This window comes from Condylura cristata, unplaced genomic scaffold, assembly GCF_000260355.1.
Source record: "Condylura cristata isolate star-nosed mole 26May11 unplaced genomic scaffold, ConCri1.0 scaffold00004, whole genome shotgun sequence".
Taxonomy (NCBI): domain Eukaryota; kingdom Metazoa; phylum Chordata; class Mammalia; order Eulipotyphla; family Talpidae; genus Condylura; species Condylura cristata.
In genome coordinates this window covers 44,665,254-44,691,068 of record NW_004567105.1, presented here as the reverse complement: position 1 = coordinate 44,691,068, position 25,815 = coordinate 44,665,254, and the positions used below count along the sequence as shown (strand labels likewise).

Here is a 25,815-nt window from a genome sequence, read left to right as displayed (position 1 = left end):
GACATGCAGATAAAATATTAGCATCAAACTTGTATTTTAATGCTTAGGTGTATTTAATGCAAGTAAGCAAGGTGACCATATAATTAAATGTTCAAACTGGGATAATTCTGAGAGGCACAATGATTAATAAATACACCAAGCAACAGGTGGTGACAGTGGTTGTCCTCTGCAGGCTGGGACACAGGATCACCCTCCATATATGTAACAGAGGTTGAAATAGCAAAAATGAGCTAACTTATTTTATTATAACTCACCTTAGAATTTTGTAGGCAAAGATGAAACATAGGACTTTAGAAAAACAATTCTTAAAGCAGGAGTGTTTAACTTTTTGAAGTTTGTGAAACCCTTATAACTAGATGCTAAATATGGGGAAAATGTACATTTCTCTGGGAGGTGACAGTGGGGCTGGGGTAGAGGAGGGCCTTTGCCTCTGTTATATTTTTAATGGTTTGTGTAACTGAAAGTCTTAAATAACCATTTTAAACACATTATTTCTATTTTGTTTCTTATCAAGACTCATTTTTAGGGGGTTGAGAATTGCCCAGTGGGGTGTGATCATAAAATCCTAAAAGGTCCCCCAGATTCACTATTTCATATCAATTTAATGCCAGGGATGCCAATTCTCGGCTATGATATCGCTACATATTTTAAAAAATGTTTTGCCTCCCTCTTCTGAATTATCCACTTTACTAATTCAGAGCACTGGGCAATCCTTTAATGGTTAGAATTCACTATCTACAACATAAAACTTGTTTCCTCTAAGTTTCCTCTTACAAATTTATTCCTCAGTGAATAACATGGAAGTGACATGATATACTATGATTATATGTGACATTAATGCAAAGTAAAAATGCTGCCTAAAGCACGTTTTATATAATGGCAAATAAAACTGTTGGAAAACACCTGCTGAAATCTTGTATTTTAACCTCGTCTTAAAACAGGAGTGCTCAGTATAATCCTGAACTTCCAACTGAACCAGAGGGTTGACCTTCCAGTGGATATTTTGTCCCCCCCCCCCCACTGTGAGAATGGCCTGCTGTGAGGGGCTTGTACACGATATAAACTTGGAAGGAAGGGAATAGGGCAGGAGAGAAAACTATCAGATGACTGGTTTCAAGTTCAAATTCTTTATAGAGGACCTGAAACTGGTCAGCTTTCCACTGTAAGCAACACACAAAGTTTACTTTCTTTCCTAACTTTAATGCTGCCAGAATACACATGTACTTTTACTTTCTTAGGAGAAAATGTGTCATTTGATTTCCTTCCAGTTTATATACCCGTGCCAACAACTAAAATGCTTAAAGAACCAAAATGAATTACTACCCAGAAACGGTGGTCAAAGTTCCAAAATTTGATCAATAAAATTGCTCATCTACTCACAAATTAATCTTCAGCCTGTAAAGTTATACATTTTCGAGGTTATGGGCACACCTGCACCGTTAAGCATTTATTTCACTTGTTTAAGCAATCTTCAGAATTATATAAATATTTATAAAAGCAAGTCTATTATTTTTACTCATCTAATTTTCTTTTTGCAGTAAAACATTGTTAATTCTTTTACAGCTCAGAAGTATCCTGAAGATGAGGTTTGTATCTTGTATCTTAGTGGTCTTGTACCCATGGGCAGCAGCATGATGCCCTCACACACTTTGTGGTGTTCTCGAAATGCTTACCATGTCACCTTTGGTTAATGCAGATGATTCTGATTCTGAATTTAGGATGGGGCCAATACTCAATTGTCATGTGTATCATTCATAAAAAAATTTGCAAAGCAAGTAAACAGACTAACTAAGAGGTTATTTAGGTTGCAGTGTGGAATATTTTTCAAGAACTTTAGAGCAATAGGTATACCCAATGAATGCCATCATCTGAACATCACCCAAGAATGAAGTCAGCTCAAATTTAGTTCGGCATGTGTATCTGCAAAGCCATCATTTCTCTTATTTACTCTCATCTCTGAAATTAGTCCAAATTGGTAATGTTTGACTACATTTCATGATCTCTATCGAGTAACCACTTAGAGCCTCCTCTAACTTTCCATTTTCTTTTGTTTGTATCATCAGCCTGTGAAACTGGAGAGCACTGCCAAACATAAAGCAGAGAAGTGTGAGATATGCTTAAAATATGAGTCACAGTATATTTGGAGATTTGGGTTTCTTTTTTTTTTCCCTTCAAAGTATCAGCAGATCAACTCCTTCTTCCCTGTCAAGCCTTCCTCTATGTGGAAGATCTCAAATTAGCTAAAATAGGTCTCTTGTTATTAGGTAACAAATCAGAGATAAGCACCATTCAAATCTGCTGTAGGAGTTCCCATCTGTTTGATAGGTGCTCTGACTGGGATGCCCCTGCAAGGACAGGGTATGATACATTGAAATGTGAAGGCCCTTCCTTCCATGAATCACTCAGTCTACAGAGGTACTTTAATAACATATAGCCCAGGTTAGTAATTTGTCCTCCCTGTGAATCTAATAAAGCTTAGTGAATCTGCATAACCCTACCAGATACCTGAGGCACATTCAGTAATAGCCTCCCCCTCCCACCCCACCCCCCACACACGGGTGGGTGCATGTGCACATGCACAGGCACAAATGCACACAATAGTCAACTATCCTTTGTATTTTTTGTCAACCAACTCTGGTCTAAACTCTCTGCTTGTCAGCGCTCCCAGAGAGGAGATAACAACTCAACAAATCTTTAGCAAAACCGGCATTCAGTATGGCTCCCGGATCCCGCAATTTCTACTCAGATTGAAGCGCTCAGCAGAATGTGTTAGGGTGGTTTGTGGCACTGGTCTTGCCAACGAAAATGAAGGTCTGTGTCATACTCTTCTGGTAGTTCCAAGCCTTCTAACATACAAGAAGAAAAGAACCCTCAAAAGGAAATCCCCCGAAACATCATCATACATTTAGCAGGAAAGGAACTTCATTCAGGTTGGAAAAGAAGTTACCTCAGAAATACCATGTGTTTTTAGAAAGCAAGTATGAGGGAAAAAAAGCCTAGTATAAGAAAATTACAAATGATATTCAATACTGGAAAGTATGCATCAGACAGGCTGTGTATGCGTGCACTATTTTTATATTTTCTCTAACTAAAGCTTTACTAGGTAGAAGACTCCCTCCCCCCAACTCCAATAACATATTGTCATTTTCCCAATGTACTTGAGGTCTGATAAATTCAAGAGGACTCACAGTATTTTTAAGACTGCGAGAGTTCCAAGAGGGAGGCAAAAGGAATGGACAGTCATTTGAATCACTGAGTGACAGGCTGGGCTAGCTCCCTGTATACATTAATAAATTAGAATTTTAATTGTGTCTCTGTCTGCAGGAGATGCCCCGGTACTTTAATATGTACCAACAATTGGCTATGTTCTGGAATCTGCAATGTGGCCTCCGTTGCTGACCTCTGAAACACAATTCCCAGTCTGACTATGGAAACTGTTCAGTTTGATCCTTTCAACTTATTTGAATCCTGACAAATAAGCTCACAGCTGAAAGGTCAACATAGTCATATTTCATCCTCCAGAGCTGTTCTTAAGACATCTGCACAACAAAGCACTTCTTATAGCACCTGACACGGGACCTCAATGGCACTGTACCTCATTAAAAATGTCCCCAGCATACACACACAGTAAAAGGCATAGGGGTGGGTGATGGTTACCAAATAACTGCTTTTGGAAGTGTTAGTAAACAATGCATGTTGCCATTCAACTATTTTAATACAGCTGACTACTGTGCTGAATTTTCCCTAGATGGTGAGTGTTTCCTCAGTAGATGTAGACAAACCAGGACTTGTTGCCCAAGGTCAGTTTGGTCTTTGAAGGATAATTTGGGAACTGGTACTGATTCAGTCTCATCTGAGAAAATTCAACACAAGCCAGAACTTGGGTTGACCTCATAATCAAGTTAGTTGGAACCAAGTTTTAGTTATCAGCTGTCACTTACAGATTCTGTCCCAAATTGTCCAACATGAGAAACTCAGCCTCCCACTTCAGGGAATCCACCCTCCTCTCTGAAAGTAGCTGAGTCAGTCAGTACCAGTCAGTGCCCTATCTTGGATGTAGGCATGAATACCCCCAGTAATGTTTCTTAGAAATTTCAATTAGAATTTTCTGCTCCAAGTCAAAAATCCAAATTAGATTTTTATTAATTCATTCTTTCTTCTACTCCTTCAAGCCTTCCCCTCAGGGTGCCTGAAATGAGAAGTTGCTAAAATAATCTTTTTTTTTTTGTATCTTTATATAAAAAGTTTTTGCTGTCTGTTATTAATAATTCAGAGCTATTTGGAAAACAATTGAAGAACAGTGTATCACACTCATTACTAGGTATATTAAAAGTACCAAATCCTCCTCAGTACCAATAAATTCTTAACCCTGTGACCTTCACAGCTTTTCTTACATGATTTGCATTTCTTGACACAATCCACTTCTGAGTCTCTTATCAGCTATCCCAAAGTGTATAATATCAATTAAGCAAAATTCTTACCTGAAGGGCTGGTTGTTTGTCATTCCTCTTCGGAGATTTTAATCCACTAACTTGCTGCTGCTGTTGCTGCTGAAGAAGGAGCTGTCTGGCTACTTGAAGTGCCTGAAAGGGAAAATGGACGGAAAATGTTTGCATTACTACACAGGCTCAGGGCCTCCTTCAAAGCAAGGATTCCAGGAAGGGCACTTTAGAAGTAGATTCTGACTTTCCCATTTTCAGGAAAATGAAATAGTAAACAAAGCTTCCAACGGTCTAAGTTGGAAAACTTTCCAGAATTTGTTTACATTTTCTTAGGTTCAGCCCATTTTGACTGCAGTTCTTTAGGCAGAGTAATCCCTCTAAGCAGACATGATAGTCCTACCCAAAATCTGACATCAAAGAATGAATGATTAGGAATTTCAGGAAGAATAGCTGAGAGAGACCAGGAGAAACTCTAAGGACAATAATGTGGGGGCTCATTCTAGAGGCACCTTCCATAACCTTCTCCAATTCTTTTTGGAGGAGCATGGTGACTCAAGCCGAAACCAATAGTTCACTTCAAGTCCACAAAGAGGAATGGACCATACTGTGAATAAAGTTATTTGAAAAGATGATAAAAACAGACAAAATGTACCTAGGACAACAGTAATGGATTATGTAAAAGATAAAATGCAAGTAGGACCTGTAAATCAACTAAAAGGACACATTATGCACCTGTGAACAAAACTGATTAGGACCAATACAAATGACTCTTTCAAGCTTATAACATGGGATGGTTTATATTAAAGGTAGGGAGGGCTTGGACAGATCAAGTTCTAACATCAACATATAGCAAAAGGAAATTAGGAGAGTCCATCAATGAATCCTCAGGAGGTTATTTACTGACAAAAGGAAGGATTAACTATTCCTAGCCTCACCTTTCCCTAAAGGGCAGCAGGACAAGCACAACAGAAAACAGACTTTTGCAGATATTGTGCTAGAAAATCACATGAAAAGTGAGGTTATTTGAATAAATTCAGATGAGAACTGAGAAGATATTTATGGATGGTATATGAAGAATGTTCATTAATTGATGTACTTTGAGCTTAAAGACAAAATGATATTTCCTGGGGATTAATAAACAATAATTCCTACATGGCAACTAGTTACTTATGCCTTAGAGAAGATGCACACATAGATGTGGCCAATTATAGCAAAAGATCTGATACTACAGGCTAAAAACGCTAACCTAATAGACTGATGGTGATAGTATATTTCTCAAAGAGGAACAGAAGACTTCACTGATTAAGAAAATCATGTATATATTTCCAAGAAAAGTTCCAAGTGATACCATGGAGTGTGGGAGAGGCAGGATCCCATGGAAGTGCATTGCACTCAGGAGAAAGAGAAAAAAGAATGGTCCAGACGATTATTGACCCTAAAAATGTTGAGCCCACAAGAAGAGCAATTGTCCTAAAAGGACAATCTCACTAAATTCAGCTCATGAGGTACCACTGCAACAAACAATAGTTTCAAAACACTTCGTGAGGTTGGGTGGTACCTTTGTGTATAAGAGAAGCAAAGGGAAGCAACGAAATGGAAACACGGAGGGAGAAATGGGGACAAAGAAAAGATCTTGGGAAAGATGGACCCTTCTATCCCACCTCCCTACTGCACCCACCCCTCTTGTCCCAGGGAGGCCTTCTGCCTACTGCACTCACCACAACCAGCCCTTCAGAGGTAATGTACAGGCTATTTCATCTGTGAAGGGAGAGACATGTTCGAGAAAGCCTGCCTGGAAGAGCCTCGAGAAAAGAGTGTCTGAGAGGGGCATCTGGAAGCCAAGACGCCTGGGAGTGTTGCCTGAGACTCCAGCCTGCTGTCTCCGAGGAGGATTCACCATCACTGGACTCCGGGTTTCCTTGTCTCCTTGGAGACGCTCAGTACATGCGTAGGTGTAAAAGTGGGCAGAGTGAAGATTTCATTTATATCATATAAGAAAAATAGTCCCCTTTGCAAGGTGCTTGCAGGAGCAAAAGCCTCTCCTCCTACTATATATGTTCCCTTTGCTATTTCACATGAAGGTTTTATGGCTTTTTAATGTTGGAAAGGGAACTATTATATATTTTAAGTGCTACCGTCAGAGTTCCCAGAGTAATAGACTGATCAGCAAAGAAGGGTGTGCTGTTATTTGGAAAGACAGGCAGAGCGGTGGTAGATGAAAGTGACAAGACTGCAGAGAAAGCTCTGGTGGGGAAGGGGAGAAAGGGTAGACATGTTTCATACAAGAGTAGAGCAAGCAAGAAAAGCAAAGTAAAATGATGATAATGCCCTACAGTCACACGTTTCTTAAAATAATTCACCATGTTTTACCAATTATTCATGTGTGTGTGAGAACGAATACTCAATTTCTAGATAACCAAGTCTCAGAATCTATACAGTCAACTCCTTATTTCAGCAGAAGGGGTGATATTCTTTCCAAAAAGCAAGCACACACACATACACAACACGGTAACACACCTGCTTGTGTTCACACCACTATTCTTATATGAGCATGTTTCTTGATACTGAAGCACACAAAAGTATAGAGTTCAGTTTTCAACAAATGTTTATTCAAATGCGTCTATACAATGATTATATACTTCAAAATTAGCTAAGATCTTTGCATTTACTTTACTGGTTGAAGAAAAAAAAATCAGTAATAGAAAACATCTTCCTTTTGTTACTGAGAAAAATAACATTTTTTCAGACCCAAACATGGGACACATGTACTTATATAATCACACAATGACTTCCAGCTCTCACACAGCATTTCACACAGAACCCCACTAAAGAAGACAACCATTGATAGAAGCAGAGCTAAGAAAAGGCTTGGGCCATGGGGATTACAAGTGAGGTGAAAAAAAAATGTATAAACTGATGTAAAATTAAACTATTGTATTATATTAAAAAATCAAAATTAATTAAAAAAAAAAAGGCTTGGGAACTTGTGTGAACACAGGGAAAGTTTAATCAAACTCCTGAAGAAAAACACAAGATGAAGAGGTGCACATGTGTAGTTTCCAAATTTCATGTTGAAAATAAACGATGAAAAATTAGGTAATTACGCAATTTGGTGGTAAAATTATGTCAAGTATTTGAGATAAAGAGACACCACTTATGCAAAAGTTTACTCATCTTGATATGGATTGTTATTGATTATTGCAATAATTCTATAGACTTAGGAGTATGGCAACAAAATATTAAACCTGCACCTTCCTAACCTACCTTAGATCTCAGTAAGAACTAAGTTATTAGAACTTACAAAGTTACTGGGGTGGGAAGAGCACACAGGACTATGGTGACGGTACGTGGGTGAATTGGTGGTGGGAAGTCCATGCGGACTACAACCGAGATTGAAAAATGCACAAAATAAAGAATGATATAAAATAAGTAAATAAACTTATTGAAATAAAAAGAAATTACAAAGTTCTAATGTGAATTTAACAACTAGTGAAGTTAACTACAAAAGGACATTAACCTTTCTGATTTCCATGATATATAAACCAGTGCAATCTACATTTTAATGTGTCTTCAAAAATGAGAAATAAATCCTTTGTGTAATAGATCACAAATTTGAGCATTATATTATAAATCTCAAAAATGCTCACTGTGAAGTTCACCACTAGTCGGTTAAAAATTTGGAATGGGCCCTCCCTGGTGGCGCAGCGGGTTAAAGCACTGCACTGAGAAGCTAAAGCCACTTCCGCATGAGTTCGATTCCCGCCTGCCCCGGAGGAGACCACATGGCGTGGCAGGCCTCTCCTGACCCGCCTGCTGCTCCCCTCAGCAGTGTACTTCATCGATCTGCCTGCTCTGCTCCCCACTCTGTCTCTGGTGAATCCTCTCACCCTCCGCATCTCTGGCCTGTACCCCAGTTCTATATGGATAAATAAATAAATCTTTAAAAAAAAAAAATTTGGAATGACCAGTGGGATCCCCTTTGGAAACTGCACCTGCTAACTTAATAGCCATTTCTACCTGTTCCAGTGTCAAAGCCATGGTAAAGTCTTTCCTCACAGACTCCACTGGCTGAGCTACAGAGATATGTTATGGATAGGCTTTTGGTATCTTCATAACAGTATCTCGTTACAATTGAATAACCTACAAGATGAAGACAAAATTAGAATTACATAGAACCACAGAGTGTGTGGACCTGTGTTTCTGTGTATATGAGAGGAATGAGAAATAGGAGAGAGGTTACTGAGAGAGGAAGAGAAAATAAACAAATGAAATAAATTTTCTTTCAGGAAGCAAGGACGAGCTCTGACTCTGAGTTGCAGCTCAAATGCAAATGTAAAGAACTTAAAAGGTCCCACGCCATCTCTAAAGGTCTTCCACTCATAGTGGTGCCTGGGTGGGTTCCTTTATAACATATATGACAATTGCCTGGCACTGGATAACGTGCTGCTCTATTTGAGTGCAAGGCTCAGGTGAGCACACAAATACACCTGAAGGATGTCACAGTGAAGTGACTGATAAAACTATTCAGATTCCACTTGTACACACTCATATTTATTTTTCTTCAGCAAAGCAAAACAAACAGCTCTGTGAGTTAACAGAGGAAAGGGGTGGACAGCACGCCCAGCCCCCATCTGTGTACTGGCTTAACCCCCTCTCTCCCCTGGCTGCCCCAATCTGCATAAAGGGTTGAAGTCACCTATAGCCACCATATCATAGGCCTCTGTCAGTTCTCAGTGCTTAGAATCAGGCAGATCAGTGCTAGCCAATCTGGCTCAGTAGGCCATCCTTTTATACAAGCAAGGGGTTTGTACATTTCTTAAAAAAAAAAATACTTATTTATGCATACAAGCACTAGGGTACAGGTCATAAGTGTGGGGGAGGGGTGAGAGGATTCACCAGAGATGGAGGGGGGAGCAGAACAAGTAGACTGACTGAAATATGCTGCTGAGGGGTGCAGCGGGCTAGACAGGAGAGATCTACTGTGCCATTTGGGTCACCTTCCTGGCAGGCAGGGGATCGAACTTGTGCTGCAGTGGCTGCCAATAGTTTCATAATGCTGTGCTTTAACCTGTTGAGCCACCACAGAGGGCCTGGGTTTGTGTATTTCTAACATATTCTTCCATTCGACTGGTTCAAGATTACTCCGTTTTCATCAGTGCCTTCGAATTCTTAGTAAATAAGTGCCATCTGTTATTTACAAATTATGTTTTACATAAGCATGTTTACAACTTCTGAGCTATATACATCTCAGGTTCACAGCAGGTGCTTATATTTTAAGGGCTAGGTATCCCTATGTTTAGTATGTTTATCAAGGTAACCAATGTTCAAAAACATGGTTGCCATATTTTAAGAAATGGCAGTGAGTTTGCATAAAATATGGTTTGAGTAAGCAAGCACACATACATAAAGCAAGCCAGGAGAAGGAGAAAACCTTCATAAAATTTTTCACCACACATTTGATGAAGTCTGAGATAATCACTGATGCATGGGGGTCTTCTAGAAAGGTGATCACCTATGGACCACATCCAGTCTACTTCCTGTTTTTGTTCAACCTAGGAGATAAGAATGGCTTTTACTTATATGTGTGCTGGGATAAACAACCAAAAGAAGAATATTTTATGAGCAATAATGTATAAGGAATCCAAAATTCAGTTTCCACAAATAAAGTTTTATTGACACAAAGTGAAGTTCATTCATTTATATTCATACTGTCTAGGGTTATTTTTGTGTCACAAAAACATAGTGCAGTCCCTGGGACAGAGACCCTGGGGCATGCAAAGTCTAAAAAAATTCCCTATCTGGCATTTTACAGAAAAATTTCCCAACCAGGATGCCATCTGTTCTCTGAAATACCCCAAAGATACCATTGGACACAATTTTATATTAAAAAAGACCTTTCAAACAGTTGTCCAAAATAATTTGACGTTAGCTAAGATGTATGAATATTAATTTGTGACCTGTTCTTGTTTTATATTTTATGAAAATGAATTAGAACATGAAAATAAAATATATCCATGTATGCTGCTATCTAAAACTGTTGAAAACTAGCTGCAAACTTTGAATATGTACTTCTTCCTGCAGGTAATTTATAGCAGCTCAGACTGTCCTCAATCCTGATATGATCTGTACCCTCAGAATAAAGACAGCAGGTTCCATACTGACCAGTGGCAGTGAGTTGCCTGCTTCCTGTCTATCCTGAGAAGCTGCCCCACTTCAGCTTCAAAGGCTGCTGAGTCAGCCACCCTTCCTCTAATTTCTTTTCCTGGACTCTCCCCACCCCTCAAGATCAAACCTGTTTCTCAAATAATTTCACAGGCTAATCAACAGTCATTGTGCATATGCGGGTAGGAGGAAAGACTAGTAATAAAATAAAAAAAAAAAACACACATGGGAAGCTTGGTAGGAAAGAAGTCATACTCTCTCCTTGATTTCTCCATCTCTACATAGGCCTCAAGGCCTATGAGAGAACCTTTTCACCACTGAATTTGCAATTGTGGTATGACACTAGCAGCCCTAGCTACCATCTGAACACATGTGTTCATAATTTAACACAATCTGACAGTCACTTTGTAGCAAAGTGACCTGGGACTCAGACCTGGGACTGAGTTTGTAGAGAAGCTCCATCACCTCTTTGCTTTTGACACAATAATCACTCCAGTGCAAGATGGTCTGGAGGTCACATAGGAAAAAAGACATGACAGAAGCTGACAAGACCAGGTGAATTTGTGAAGAATTAAAAACATTCTAAGGTAGCCAGTTGTCCAAAATATTTTTTTAAATTATTAGCTATAAATGAGTGTTTTGGTATTAATAGAAATGGAAAAATGAGCTAATCTCATAGAGACATTCTAGTGGCTGTGAAAATAGATACATAAATAAAGAAAATAGGAGATCATCAAGTTTTGTTACTGGTGTCATAACTGAAAAACAAACAAAAAAGCACTTTCTCCATTAAAAACCGAATGAGGGTAGCTACCGTCCACCTGTCAGCAGAGTCTCCAGCAGTCTTTCTGCACAAGTCACTGCTTCATCTCATTTATGGTATTATAAATCAGGCTGTAGACTCCAAATAGAGATAGATGGTCCGATCGCTTGACTCAATCCTCAAAACCAGGAGAGGCCGAGCAAAGAGAGGCGGAGAGCAAAGCTTTAGATCACTTGGATACCAGATTTAAAATAATGATCTAGAACGGAAAGGTTCTATGTGGTATCATCATCTTTGGAGTTCTGATGGCTGGAGAAAGTAGCCTACATTCTGAGAGTGTTCATTCTAGATGTTATTTAGGGAGGAATTTTATGTGGATTTCCTAAAATGTTCCATCCTCTTCGCAAACAACATTATGAGACAATATCTAGATGAGCATGTTGAAAAACAGAATAGAGGGGCCAATCAAGCCATCCATGGCCTCTATGGCAAGAATTCAATCCCTGACCAGGGAGATGACTCACATGGCGTGGCAGACCTCTCCTGTCGACCCACTGCTCCCCTCAGCAGTATATTTTCATAGATCCACCTGTTCTGCTCCCCACTCTGTCTCTGGTGAATCTTCTCAACTACCCCCACCCCCACCCCATACACACACCTCCAGCCTGTACCCCAGGTCTTTTATACATATAAATTAAAAATATAAAACAAAAACCCTTGAGTAGAGACAGCCTCCCTTCTAAAGTACTCCAATTAAAATCCAAAATCTAAATTTCTATCTTTGCAATATCCAAACAGCAGAAGGAGACACGGGCAGGGAAATGCACGTTCTCCTTATCATCCCGCAGCAGTGTGAACCTCCATCTTCTAGAGCTACTTCTAATACCAGGTTTCCCAAATCCTACTGACAACATTTCATGTGCTGTAAGCTACACATGAGGTAATTATCACGGCTATAATACATGTTACTTATGTTCTTTACTCTTATTTTTAAAATTAACAAATAATGTGAAGTCATGAGGTCAGGCAGTTGGGAGATGTGGGTGTGTGTGTGTGTGTCTGTGTTTAATGCTGGCACATGAGAAAACATTTTACTGAAAGGAAAAGACAGCAAATGTTTATACTATTTCTATTTTGGGGGGTTCTTGTGGAGAAAGGAGAAGAATAGGGGTGAAGGAGAACTGCAAAGCTGTGGTCTTGCACCACACCATGATTCACCCGCATTAGTGCTGTGGTTGCAAATGACATCCCATGCACCCTCTACAGTAGATGTAGACAGAAATATCAAAAGGCTCCAGACCTCCAGACAGGAAGAAACATTTTGCTAGAAGTCCCACCCCAAAGGAAACCTAAGAAGGAGCAGGGGGTCAGAAAACCCTATATTAACTTGCAATTATAAACAACTCTTTTAATTTAAGTATCCAAATAGAGGATACTTCCTGCCAAGGAAGGTAAAGGTTAGACATTTTCATGAGGCAAAAGAGAAAAAGATTACCTATGATCCTATTGCAAAATCAGCTGAAATACATTTAATGGTTACAAATAGTCAGGAAGTCTGTTTGAAGTCTCTTGTAAGAGGGAAAAAAACCCACCATCATACTCCTACTCCACACACCTATTAACATAGGGCCTTATAACCACCTTGTTGAAGCACTGGTTGGCTGTTCCCGCTGGGGCCAGTGCCAGACGCTGAATCATCACCACCACCGAGGCTCCAGCACCTGAGTTGTCTTTGGAGGGATTCCATTCGAACATTGCCCAAGCCTGAGCCTGTCTAGCTCATGAGGGTTGACAAGACCAAAGCCTGGGGTGCTATGACTGCAGGCAGCATTAGCATTGCAATGAAGTAAAACAGAAGTCAAGTTTATTAGAAAATGTCTAAAATGTTAAGTTGAATGCTTCATCAAACTCATTCCCCCTTGTTATGGAAGGACCTGATTGCGTTAAAAACTAACCAAATAAACTGGACCATTTCTTCTCCAAGTTTCCAAAGTAGAAAATATGGGGGTCAATGCAAGTATAAATGAATCAAAGGGATCTATTAACTTACTGCATTAACCCACTGTTTTCTACAATTGCTTTTTATGAGGGTAAAGCCCAGCAACTCTCATTATGAATAATCCAGATTCATATCTTTTTGTACCTTGGAATGAGAATTGCTAATCTTGAAACCTGCGGAAGAGTCTGACTAGAATCATGCTTAAAATAATAGATAATTTTCTATGATTTTTATTATTCGCACTGAACCTTTTTCTGCTCAGATGAGTATGATGCTCTACTCCTTTTCTTCGAATAAGTAATAAACAATCAGGATGCCTTACCAGGCATCTCTGAATGCTTTGCTTTACAAAGTACCTTCTCCTTCCCTTAGATGAATGTTGGGAAAAGGAATCAGAGTGAAACCAATTCAGAGACAGTATTTCAGCTGAGATAAAAGGCAAAGAAAGGAAGTAGAAATGGGAAGCTGAAGAGACAGCTGGGAGAGACTCCCAAACAAGGAAAGAGTGAAACAACTCATTTTTGGTCAGAATTAGTCAGGATAGAAAAACTGTCCTAATATTCTCCAGTAATTTCCATTTCTGAAAGCAGCTTTTGAAAATAGCAGATTACACCTGTATAACAACAAGTCAGAAGTGAGGAAATCTAGACACACGGTAGCAAGTGGAAGGAGTTAATGCCCTGCATTTAGGACACTAAATTAAAACAAGCTATTGACTTGTTCACTGTAGCCAGGTACTGTATCCATCAGTTGCTTTGTGGGTAAGATATTATTTCTGGTTCCCAACATCTCAAAAGAAACCAAGGGAAGGCCTTAAGTTTAGCCTTTGCAATTCTACTTAGATATTGTGAATTTGGTGACTTGTCAAAGGTTACAAGTTTAGTGAATGACTAAGCTAGAAAAGACCGACAATGTCTCATGAGAACTTGACACTCACATTCTATTAAAGGTCAATGGCTGGACCAAATAAGGCCACAGGTAATGCTGGCAAATGGCTATGCATTCCTAGAGAGTCAAAAGTATGTGAATGAACATTGGTCCCATTTTCCCCAGGATGATGAGAAGGGTCTTCTTGTATCACACCTTTCAAGTTCAGCTGCCTCTTCTGCCCTTCCCCACAACACACACAAAAGACTTGTTTCCCACTAGGTCTTCCCCATTCCACAGACTTCTGAAGCCGTGGCCACCTCAGCAATTTTGCACTCTGCCTGCATTATAAGGTTCCCAAGTGTTGTCTCCATTTAAATTCTATCTTTCCAAGAAAAATACTTCATGATCTCACTTAAGTGTGAAATCTAGAATAGCTGAACTCATAAAAGCAGAGAGTAGAGTGGCAGCTGCTGGAGTGTGGGGGAAATAGAGAGATGTTGCTTAGAGGGCACAAAGTTTCAGTTGTAGTGGATAAAAAAATATGGAGAACTAAGGTACATGGTGAAAATAAACAAACCAAAAAAAAGGGAAAAAATCTGAATGTACCATGAAATTTTCTCAGAGGATACATCTTACAATACATTTCATGACACACACAAAAGTGTAAGTAGGTAGAAGTGATTCAGTTATTTAGCTTGATTGTGGTGATATTTTCACAAAGTATACATATAAAAACATCAACTTTTACAACTTAAATATACATAATTTAAACGTGCCAGATATATATAAAAACAAATTAAGGGTCTTCCTGTTGGCACAAGGGGTTAAGTCTCAGCACTACGGAGCTATTGGCAGCAGCCACTGCAAGCACAGGTTGGCTCCCTGGCCAGGGAGTTAATCACATGGTGCAGCAGACGGCTCCTCACTCACCCACTGCTCTGTTCAGCAGTGTATTTCTGTATATCTGCCTGTTCTGCTTCCCACTCTGTCTCTGAGAATCCTCTCAAGCCCCACACCTCTGGTCTGCAACCCAATTCTAGTATAAATAAAATAAAATAAAATAAAATAAATAAATCTTTAATAAAATAAAATAAAAACAAAATTTAAATATTTTTAAAAACTCTACCTTTCCCTAAATTCCATTCACCATCCATCCCTTCAAGCTGCAATGTCCCAAACCTGGGTGTAGATCTGCGCCTCCCTCCATGAGTGCCCTGCTTATATGCTGTGGGTGCAAACCTGGCAGGAAGGCCACCCCACTCTGGGAGCTTCACCTCATTACCTATTCGGCTCCATCCATCCGCTGTTGGTGCACTGTTGCTGCTAGCAAACTCCGGACTCTCTTCCCTTCTTCAAGCCCTGATATCTCTAGGGGATACTGCCAGTTCCGTGTTCTGCTCAGCCAACTGGATTTTTCCAAAAGGAGTTTTTGATGGAACAAAGAGTGGAGCAGCTGAGCTAAGAAAGCATAGGTCTTTTCTCACAATTTAACCAAAGTTCAGCCGCACCGCCTGGACCTGGACACCTGTGAGTTAGGCGTGGTCTTCCCCCACATGGCACAGTTTTCTGGTCCAGCAGGATTTCTGAGTCCTGTTATTTTTTTTTTTTCTTTTTACTCACTGCAGACTCTCCCACTCTGCTTTCTTTTTCCTGGGGTAGGAGTATGTTAAATAACTGTGTTTTAAAAATACTTTTTCTCTGAATTTCTTTTCCCTCCCCACCTACATTTTATTGAACTATAACTAACATACAACAGTGTATTACTTTAGGGTGTACAACACAATGATTGGCTATATGTAGATATTGGAAAAATAAATATCAAAATTAGTATCTATCACCTTCTATAGGAATAACTTTAATTTTTGTGATGAGAACATTCAAGATCTACTGTTTTACTGACTTTTAAATGTACAAAAGTATAGTCACATTGCTTATTTATCTAGTAACTGTATATCTGTGGTTTTTGACCACCTCGACCTATTTCCCTTTTCTGCCATTACTCTGCTTCTGGCAACCACCAGGTTGTTCTTAGTTGCTGTGAATGTGATTACTTTAGATTCCACACATAAATAAAAGTATACAGTATTTGACTTTCTTTGTCTGACTTACTTAACATAAAGTGCTCCATCAAGTTCTACCCTTGTTGTCACAAATGGTAGAATTTTCTTCTTTTACTGCTAAGTAATATTCCATTGTGTGTGTGTACATATGTGTGAAGTGTATATACCACATTTTCTTTGTCAATTCACCTATCCATGGACACTTAGGTTGCTTCCATGAATTCGCTATTATAAGTAATGCTTCAGTGGCCATAGAAGAATAGATTTCTCTTTAAAATAGTGATTTCATTTCCTTCGTCACATGCCCAGAAGTGGAATTACGAGGTCATAATGTAGTTCTGTTTTAATTTTTTGAGGATCCTTCATACTACTTTCCATAGTAGCTGTACCCAATTACATTTTTACGAAGGGAGTACAAGGATCCCTTTTTCTCCACACCCTCATCAACCTTGTCATCTGTTTTTTTTTCTTTTTTACAGTAGTCATAGGAATAGGGTTGGCTTTGATTTGCATTTTTAAATAAATGCAATATTAAAACTACTCGGATCCCTGATCATTGGAAATAAGGAAGATAACAAAAACTTTGTTTCTTGAATGTCTACTGCCACAATATGAATGTATGAATATATAACCTTATTTAACTTTCACAAATTTGAGGTATTAAAATGCCTGGCTTCTATACTAAAGAAACACACAGAGGCTGAATAATAAGGATTATGTGACCTATGCATAGAAAGTCTTTAATACACTGCCTGGACATGGTAATCATGTATTAAGTGGAAATTATTACTACAATTCCCCATATATACATCAAAGGAAACATTCTGTGGGAACCACAAATTCCTGTTTCCTATCAAACTGTCCTCTTTAGGCAGAAAGTGAGAAAAATCACAGCATCATCTGGTGAGTCCAAAAGAACCCAAGGCAGTAACTTACTCTATAAAAAGCAACTTGAGGACAAGAGGAGTGGTGTCGCTTACCTGGGCACATAAATGACTTGCCACTGAGTCCTGGCTCCTTCTCTGGCGAAGGCCCTGGGGCTAATATGGCCCTCTCTCCACCTTGTCAGGCCTGGCTCAAAGCCCTGCTTGACTCTTGGAGTGGGGCAGGAGCGGGGGCTGCCTACAAGCCAAGTAGGAACCCATGGACATGATGACCTGATGCTGACACCACTAATATACAGGAGACAATGTAAGTGAGCACAGAGTGAATGCCAATTTGAGGTCTGGTTTAGTTCTCAATTACGCTACATAAGCAGAAAGTTTACAAAATGCACCAAAGGACACACAGTCTGCATTATAATTCCTTCACTTTTACTTCAGGAATTCACTCATCCAAAAATGACCACTGACCTACAGATTCATGGATTTGGAGTTCTTCCGTTCACATGAATGTAGAACTACTTTAAAGAAAAATTTAGAAACATCTAGGAGACTATATTTAGTTATCTAAGCCACTCTGAAAAAGTAGGGAACTTTTCAGAGATATTATTTGTGCTATAAATACACACACACACACACACACAGATACATATACACAACAGGATACAACAATAACAAACAGAATTGATTGCTATGATCAATGAATTAGAAACACTTTTTAAAAAGGGGATTAAAAACAACAATGTGTTCACCAAACTGCTGTGCTCACAAATCTGTGCTCAAAGAGTGACAATGATCTTTGAAATTTCCAGTAACCACTATTTAGTATAAGGTAGAACTGGAGAGTCTAGACACAAAGAAATAGATTCTGTGGGAATTTGGGGGAATTACTGACCTTGGGAGAATCACAGCAATTCCGAAGAAACAGAGGTTTGATTTAGAAGACATTAATATATTTCTGCAGAAGCAGCATACATAGTGGTTAACCACCCACCAGTCATCCTGCCTGAACTTGAACCCCATCTCTACCACTTGATAGCTATGTGATCTCCAACTTTACCTCACTTTGCATGTTTCTTCATCTGTAAAAATGGGAGGAAACAATAGTTCCTACATCACAACTAATACTCATAAAGTGAAAAAACTAGGGCTTTGTATTCAGTAAGTGCTGTAACAAGTGACTTTAAGTGATTTTTAAGTGTTCTATACTGATTATGAGACTGATAAGCTCATGGTAAAAGATATGAAAAATAAAAAATGCAATGGAAAAATAAAAAATCAAGTATCATTATGTTACCTACACGATGCACCATTAACATGTAGAGAGGTGTGTTAAAGGAAAACAATTTGCTTAAGCCAAAGTAGAATCATTATTTATGATCTTTTAAAAATCACTTTATAAAATTAAATCATTTTGAATTTCTGTGCTCAGGTTCCATCAAACAGCACCGGAATCAAACCAAACAACTGAAATACAACCATCCTACTCTAAAATACCTAAGAAAAACTTCTGATGATAAAACATTTTCAACCATAAGTGGCACATTTTTTTCCACCATGCTTACTGGCCACAGGAAACAAGACTAAGATACATCAAAATTCAAGAATCACCTAGCAGTGTGTAGGGTTAACAGAATATTTAAATTCTTTTGCCCCCAAAGTACATAAGCAGAGTATAACTTCATACTTTTTGCACAGCCAATAAACAGAGTCTGTTTCTTTGCAAAGAACAAACTAACTTGATTTTTGTGGAAGTTAAATTGCCAACATCAGATTGAGTTAAAGTGAAACAAAACAAAATTCAAAAATTTCAGCCCACATTGTATTTTTTTATACACTATATATACTAACCTCGACCTTAAATAGATTAAAATTAAGCCTGATGACTTTTCACTGGTTCCTCCCTCCCACCACCACACACTAGCTATATTTTCCAGCTCAGTTTCTTCACTTTCTCACGAGACTGTCTGTGGTCAGGGCTGAATAAGTCACAGGAAAAATGCTTTTCATGGCATCTAGATCATACCCCTTCCAGGTCTGGCCTGACCGTGAAGTATAGACACACCCGGAAATTGTAAACTATTTTAACAGGACATTTTCCCACCTCGGCAGTGGGATAATCTTTGCAGCCTACCTATGTCCCAAGGGTGTTCTGAGTATTAACGAGTTAGCATTAGTCAGGCACTTTGATTTCCACAGACAAAGGGCTCTGTATAAGTACAAAGTATGATTATCCAACCAAGTGCATTTTGGAGAGTCACCAGGGATGACACCAGGGGAGGAGGGAGGCTGCTGCGGCATCCCTGTACCCTGGAGTGCAAAGCCAAGTGCGGGTTACAGAGAGCAACAGTGGGGGGAGCCACAGTGTTTGAGCCTCTGCTGCACTGTTCCCTTATATAGTCAATAGAGAGGGAATCCCTCTGTATGCATATTTCCAATTCACATTCCAAAAACTGTATAGGCATTTCAGCTGTGATTTATAGGGCTTGGGATGACTGGGACCAGGCACCGTGCTAGGATTATGCCCATCACTTTACTGAAAGTATATAAATGAGGAAGCCCCTGTGGAAAATCAGGCTTTAGTTATTAAAAAGTGTGTGCAGGTATGCACGTAGGTCAGTACCTCATGCCCATGTATAAAACTGTCTACACAGTCACTCAGAGACTGTAATGCAAATGTAATGTTAACAAAACAATTACATTTTAGTTTGCTTGCTTTTTAATGCAGTGTTGTGCTTTTTCCTAGGTGCAGAGAGGACCTGATTTGAGATCACAACCACCCTAATATCATGATGTGTGTTCCATGATATTAAAGATGGGGTGGAATATTTGTGGAACATAGATTTGCACATTGACTCTTTGCATGACTGCACCTGTCTAATGTCTTCCGAGAAAGAGGCAAAAGTTGATGCCTAAAAAATTCTGCTGGACAATGGTCAAAGATAATCAGGTATACTATCCTTTAACTAAACTGTTCATATTCAGATCTGAAGTCAGAATACAGCCTTCAGAATGAAAGCTATTAATTTATTCAGTGGTTATCACTGGTCAGAAAACAAGCCCCATCCCCATAAAATTACAATTACTTGGGGTAGGTATAACTAAGGAAGCATCTAGAAAGGCCAAACTACTGAGGAACTAATCCTGGGAAATCCTGTACCATAAAACCATGCACCGGATTAATTCTCAGTTAAAAAAAAAAAAAAAAAACTGACAAATTCTCAGAAAGTAAAAAGTTCCCTGAATCTCAAGGGTTAACTCACTGGCTGTTTAAAAAAAAATGACACATATAATTTCCTTTTATCATAAAACAATGCATTTATTATTTTCTGTATATCTGTTAAAGGGCATGCTTTCTCAGTGGAAAACAAAACAGAACTTGGTCACATGTTTATTTGCTTCAGTTACTCCCTTCCCCTTCTGATAAATAATCAAACATGCCATCCAGAAAAAACAAAACCAGCGAGCTGGGAAATTTGATGGTCATCAAATAGACTGAGATACCAAGAAAAGCAGCCCACTGTTCCCACACTGAGTTTTCGGCCCCCACACCTACACTAACATCTGAGTAAATACCTTCAGTCACTCTTTCCATTTTCCCTGCAATTACTCCTACTGTTAAACAAATTGTCCTTAAGGCAGTCACAAACATAATTTTTTTTCTTGCAAAGAACAACTTCTGAACGTTAAAAAAGCTAGCACAGCAACACACACACACACACACACACAGTCACTCTTAAATGTTTCTTCCATCAAAGGTTTAGACAACTACAGAGCCTATTTTTTCCTCTATTCTAATAAATGCTGTTTTGGACATTAGAATTTAAGGATATTTAGTCTGGAGACTAACAAACAATGTTCACAGTAATAACAACTCCCTTAAGATCAAAAGAGCTAATTTTCCATTTCCTGTCTATTCCCTAACCCGTATACATAGTTTAAAAAAATTAGCACCTGGCCGACCAATTATACTGAAGTTGGGGGTCAGGGTTGGGGGAGGGGTGCGGCACAGGGGAAGGAGGCCAGAGGGAGGACCACAGGACAACAGACAGGAAAAGGTGGAACCCTTTTAAAATATGTCAAACCATGTGTTTAAAGTCATTTCAGCAGAAAGGGCTTGAGAGCGCGATCACATGGCTCTTCCACACAGAGCAAAGCAGCAGCCCGGGTCCCAGAGCTTCCCTGCCATACTAATTATCCACAATGTGAATTCTGAAAAGAGCTTTCCAACATCAAAGTTAACAACCATCTCGGAAAGTGAGGCGGGCTTTCTCTTTCCCCTTGCAGCCCACCCCGTTTAAACAATAGTAATATGAATGAGATAATGACCGTGCTTGTTTCAGCAGTCTGACTTTTATTGGCATGAAATTGGTACAATATTATCAAGACCGATTCGCCAATGATGATGGTGTCATGATGCAAACATCAGAGGACACTTCCAGACGCAGATCACAAAGCCACCAGCCCTGCACTCTTGCTGTTTGTGATAACAGGAAGAAAAAGAAGGCAACACAAAACAATGTCACAAATAAGCAAAGAGAGGTTTCTTCTATGTTCCAGCCTATAATGCTGTCCTGAAAACTCACGCCTGTTTCCTTAGCTGCTCATATCGGAAGACACAATTGAAAGCAAGAGTGAATAAAAACGGAGTTAGACCTCATGGGTCCTCTCAAATCTCTAAAAAGAAAACGGCCTTTGATGGAGACAGGAGGAAGGGGGGGAGAAGAAAAAAAAAAACAAAACAGTAAACAAGTTGGATCATCTTATTTTGCCCTCCAGAAAATGTCTGCTCAGGAGTGGATCCCTAGTTGAAAAGTTTAACCCAGCAAAAGCATTGCTTTTTTTTTTCTCTGGACACTTACAGAGAAAATGAGGAGTTTGACGGAGTGAGCTCTCACTGTCTGCCTTTGGATTTCCGTCTTCTTGCAGTAGACGGGTTCTGGCTGTTTCTGTGAAGCGGGGGTTTGCCGAGTGGTAAAAAGATGTTTGAATAAACAGGAAGTGCTGTGCGGCTGAAGCATGCTGGAGGAGAGAACACACTGGAACACTGCCCTTTGTAGGCAACCTCAGGGACGCCTGCCTCCACAGTAGCTGGCTGAGCTCTCACTAAATGACAAAGAAACCACAAGAATTCCTCAAGTAATTCTTCACTTTCAAAGTTGAAAGATCAGTTGAAGCTTGCAGGTAATTTTCAAAGTTGCATTTAGCACTTAAAGAAATCTATTAATGCTGCCCATTTCTAAATCACTCCAGGTCTGCAAGCAGTGACACAACAGCAGAAGGGTGCCCTGACCAGACCAGACCTGACCCCAGCCAGACACCACTCACACAGGCTGACCAGGGCCCCGGCAGGGTTTCAGGAAACCTGCTCTGGAGGTACTTTTATGGAGACAGCGACATAGGATACTTTCTTTTTAAAAAGAAAAGCAAGGAACGAAAAGGGAAAGGGAAGAAAGGCAGGAAGGTAGGAAGGAGGGGAGGGGAGGGAGGGGAGGGAAGGGAGGGAGGGAAGGGGAGGGCGGGGAGGGAGGGAAGGGAAGGGGGGGGAGGGGAGGGGAAGGGAAGGGAAGGGAGGGAGGGAAGAAGAAGGAAGGAAATTCGGATTCTGGAGACCACAATGGACTTTGCTACATATGTTTTTAAAAGAACACATCACCCGGCATCCCAGGGATATGCCCTCGATCTTGCTTTTGCTGCTTTTCCTTTACATTTTCCTTCCCTGCAGTCAACCAAACTACCTGTTTATCTCAAGATGCCTGGCTTGCCTACTTGAACACTCCTTAACCCGCCCCAAACTAATTATCAAAGTCCTGTCTTCTGTCACCAGAGAAACTTGACAGATATTGTAAAGAAAGTAAACTGCAGAAGGCAGAGCAAGTCAGCTTGAAAAATAGGATGAAGAGCTGAACAGCCATATTCAATAAAAAAAAAAAAAAACAGAAAAAGGGAGGGGAAGAGGAAGAAGAAAAGGATTCCTTCTGAAAATGTATTGCTGTTGTGGCAATGTTCTTCTGCCACGGAAGCAACTGATTTGTTATTTAGCGTGGAATGCTGGACTGTCTGTCATCCAGGTGCTAATACTCGGCTAAAATAACTCATTGGGAACTGTCAGTGGGATGTTTACATAGGCCCCAATCTTTTCTTCATAGAAGGAAATTTTTCACTGGAATTCATCTTCTTTTGATCTCACATTCAAAGCAACAGCAGCTTGATAGACATTCAAGTCTGAAAGCAAATCCAGACGCTGAAGATAAACCGCCAGAATATGACAGGCAGAAGCATCTAAAGCTTATAAAAATGAAGAGAACAGCATGTCGCCTGAGTATTACAATAGCAGAAATCAAGAGACATATTAGGTGGAACTGATCAGCCACAAAAACAGTTCAAAAGGCAGATCATAGAAACAGAGGGCTAGGGTAGGGGGAAATGGGGACGATCTGGTTTACTGCCTCGCCTCCTTTCTGGGCCCCATGGTGTGTCTGCGCTGGCCTTTCCGCCTTTCAGGAGGGGTGGAGTATCCAATTGAAATATCCTCTAACTTGGCTGATACCGTGGTAAATACTGCAGATGATCTCCTAGCAATCCATTCTGAAAGGAGGGGGAAATGCAGACTCTTACCTTGCTCAGTGTCCAGCTTGCTGCATTTAATAGCTGCCCTGGCATCTGCTCTGTAATGCAGCCTCAAATTGTGCACAGCCTGGACGCCATGCAAGTAGGCGGTCAGCAAATCCATTTCTCAACAGACGAGATCCAAGTACTTGGAGATGGAACTGGAGAGCACTTAGCTGCCAGTTCCCTAAACTAACTAGTTAGTGAGTGGACTCAAATGCTCCTATCTCAGTCAAACAAATATATATATAGGTGTAGTCTGTCCTTCTGGTATATTCTGTCCTTTGGAAATAGAACTGCTCAGCCAGCAGACCCAGAACTGACTTTAGTAGTTTTAAAATCAACTCGGGCAATTCCATAAAAGAATTACCATAAAAACTTTCTTAGAAGCACACAATTCTTTTAAAAATAAGCCTCTCCTTTTAATTAAAGCCAGCACATATAATGACAAAGTTATTCTCCCAACAATTTTTATACTTAAGATGTTTGTTAACAAACAGCAAATGTAAACAGGCAGTATGAGGTTAAAGGTTGGGAGAACTTCACATTCGAATTTAGCCAGTGGTTGCTCCTAGTTGCAAATGTCCTGTGGGATTGCAGAGTCCAGGTTTCTTTTGCAGCACCCCAGGATTTTTGAAATTAGCCCCTCCTTTTTTGCATAATAAGCTCACAGTAAATTGTGGATTTTAAAATGTACTAGCCAATTTAGAAAGCTGTAATCAGTTTAGGGTTTGCTTCCTGCAAACAAGATTCCTGGGTAACTAAGTTACACTCAGAAAAAACAAAACAAAACAAAACAAAACAAAACAAAACAAAACACAAACCCTATTGGATCCTTCGATTGTGTTTGAAGTCACCTTCTGTCATACCAATAGAGCTATCTGATGTGCTAACGCTGATTATTTATCTTTAAACTCTACTACTGAGATGTGTTAAAGTTGCCACTCTTCCTCCCCAAGCTTTAAAAACAGAAGTTGCTTTTAATACTTACTCCAAAAATCTTCTAACTATTCCATATTGCTGTGATTGTTACATTTACCCGAAACAGAGAGGCTTAGCCTGTGAGCAAGCAATGCAAATTCCCCTACATGCTATCAAATGTTCTTCCTCTGCAAAGAAGTCTGTCACCACTGCTGAGATGGAATAGCAACAACCCTCCAGCTCTCAGGGTCATTAGAAGTCTTTTTAAAAAATCTGCCATGTATAAAGGCCTTCATTAGTATAATTAAATGACTATTGGCTTTTTTCGATAAAACAACTTTTGGTATGTCATTTTAAAACCTCATAATGTTGTTATTAAAGAGCTACAATTTTTAAAAGAGAAATTGTATGCTCAGGGCCAAGGCACAGTAGCCATGCTCCAGGCCTCCTCCTCCCTCTCTCTTTCTCTCTCCCTCTCCCCCTTTCAGACTTCTCCTGGACTTGAATGTCACCATAGACCTTGAATCCTTGAATGTGAAATGGCTTCACGCTAATTGCTCTAATTGCTTGAAGATGTGCAGGCAGGTGAAACCTGATCCCTGTGGCCATTGTAGAGACCAAGAACAACACTGGAATGTTTACACAGTGGCTTGATTTTAATAGACAGAAGGGCTGAGTTTAAGACAGCAAAAACACAGCTAATAGGTGACCCCTTAATGTAGTCCTCCTTTAAAAAAAGAGGACACACACACAACAAAATACAATTTCATGTTCTAAAAGGCAGTGTCCTAAATGCCAAGGTTATTTGCTTGACTCTTGGAGTGAGTACACGTTACGTTGCACCTGACATTTACACCCGAAACTCTACCCCGAATACATTTTTTTTTTAACCTTAAAACAAAAAAGCACTTTATATGTCAGTCACCTTACAAACAGATTATGACTGTATGGTATTTCCAAGTAAGTGCACTCATTTAAATTTTAAATTGAATATTTTTCACTACCAAGTTACTCTTTGTCCCTTAAAGGAGAAAGAAGCCTATACTTCCAATTTATTCCCTTGCTTCTTCTGTGCCCCTCCTCCCTCCATTTGTGGAATTTCTGACCC

General features: G+C 39.6%; 1 protein-coding gene across 1 annotated transcript in view; it reads right to left on the bottom strand.

Moving 5' to 3' along the window:
- FOXP1 (forkhead box P1) overlaps positions 1 to 25,815 on the bottom strand; it is a 226,593-nt gene that overhangs the window by 142,252 nt on the left and 58,526 nt on the right. Inside the window, exon 2 of the mRNA XM_004675975.2 lies at positions 4,482 to 4,583. Coding sequence (XP_004676032.1) covers positions 4,482 to 4,583 — 102 coding nt within the window. The remainder of the gene's footprint in view (positions 1 to 4,481; positions 4,584 to 25,815) is intronic.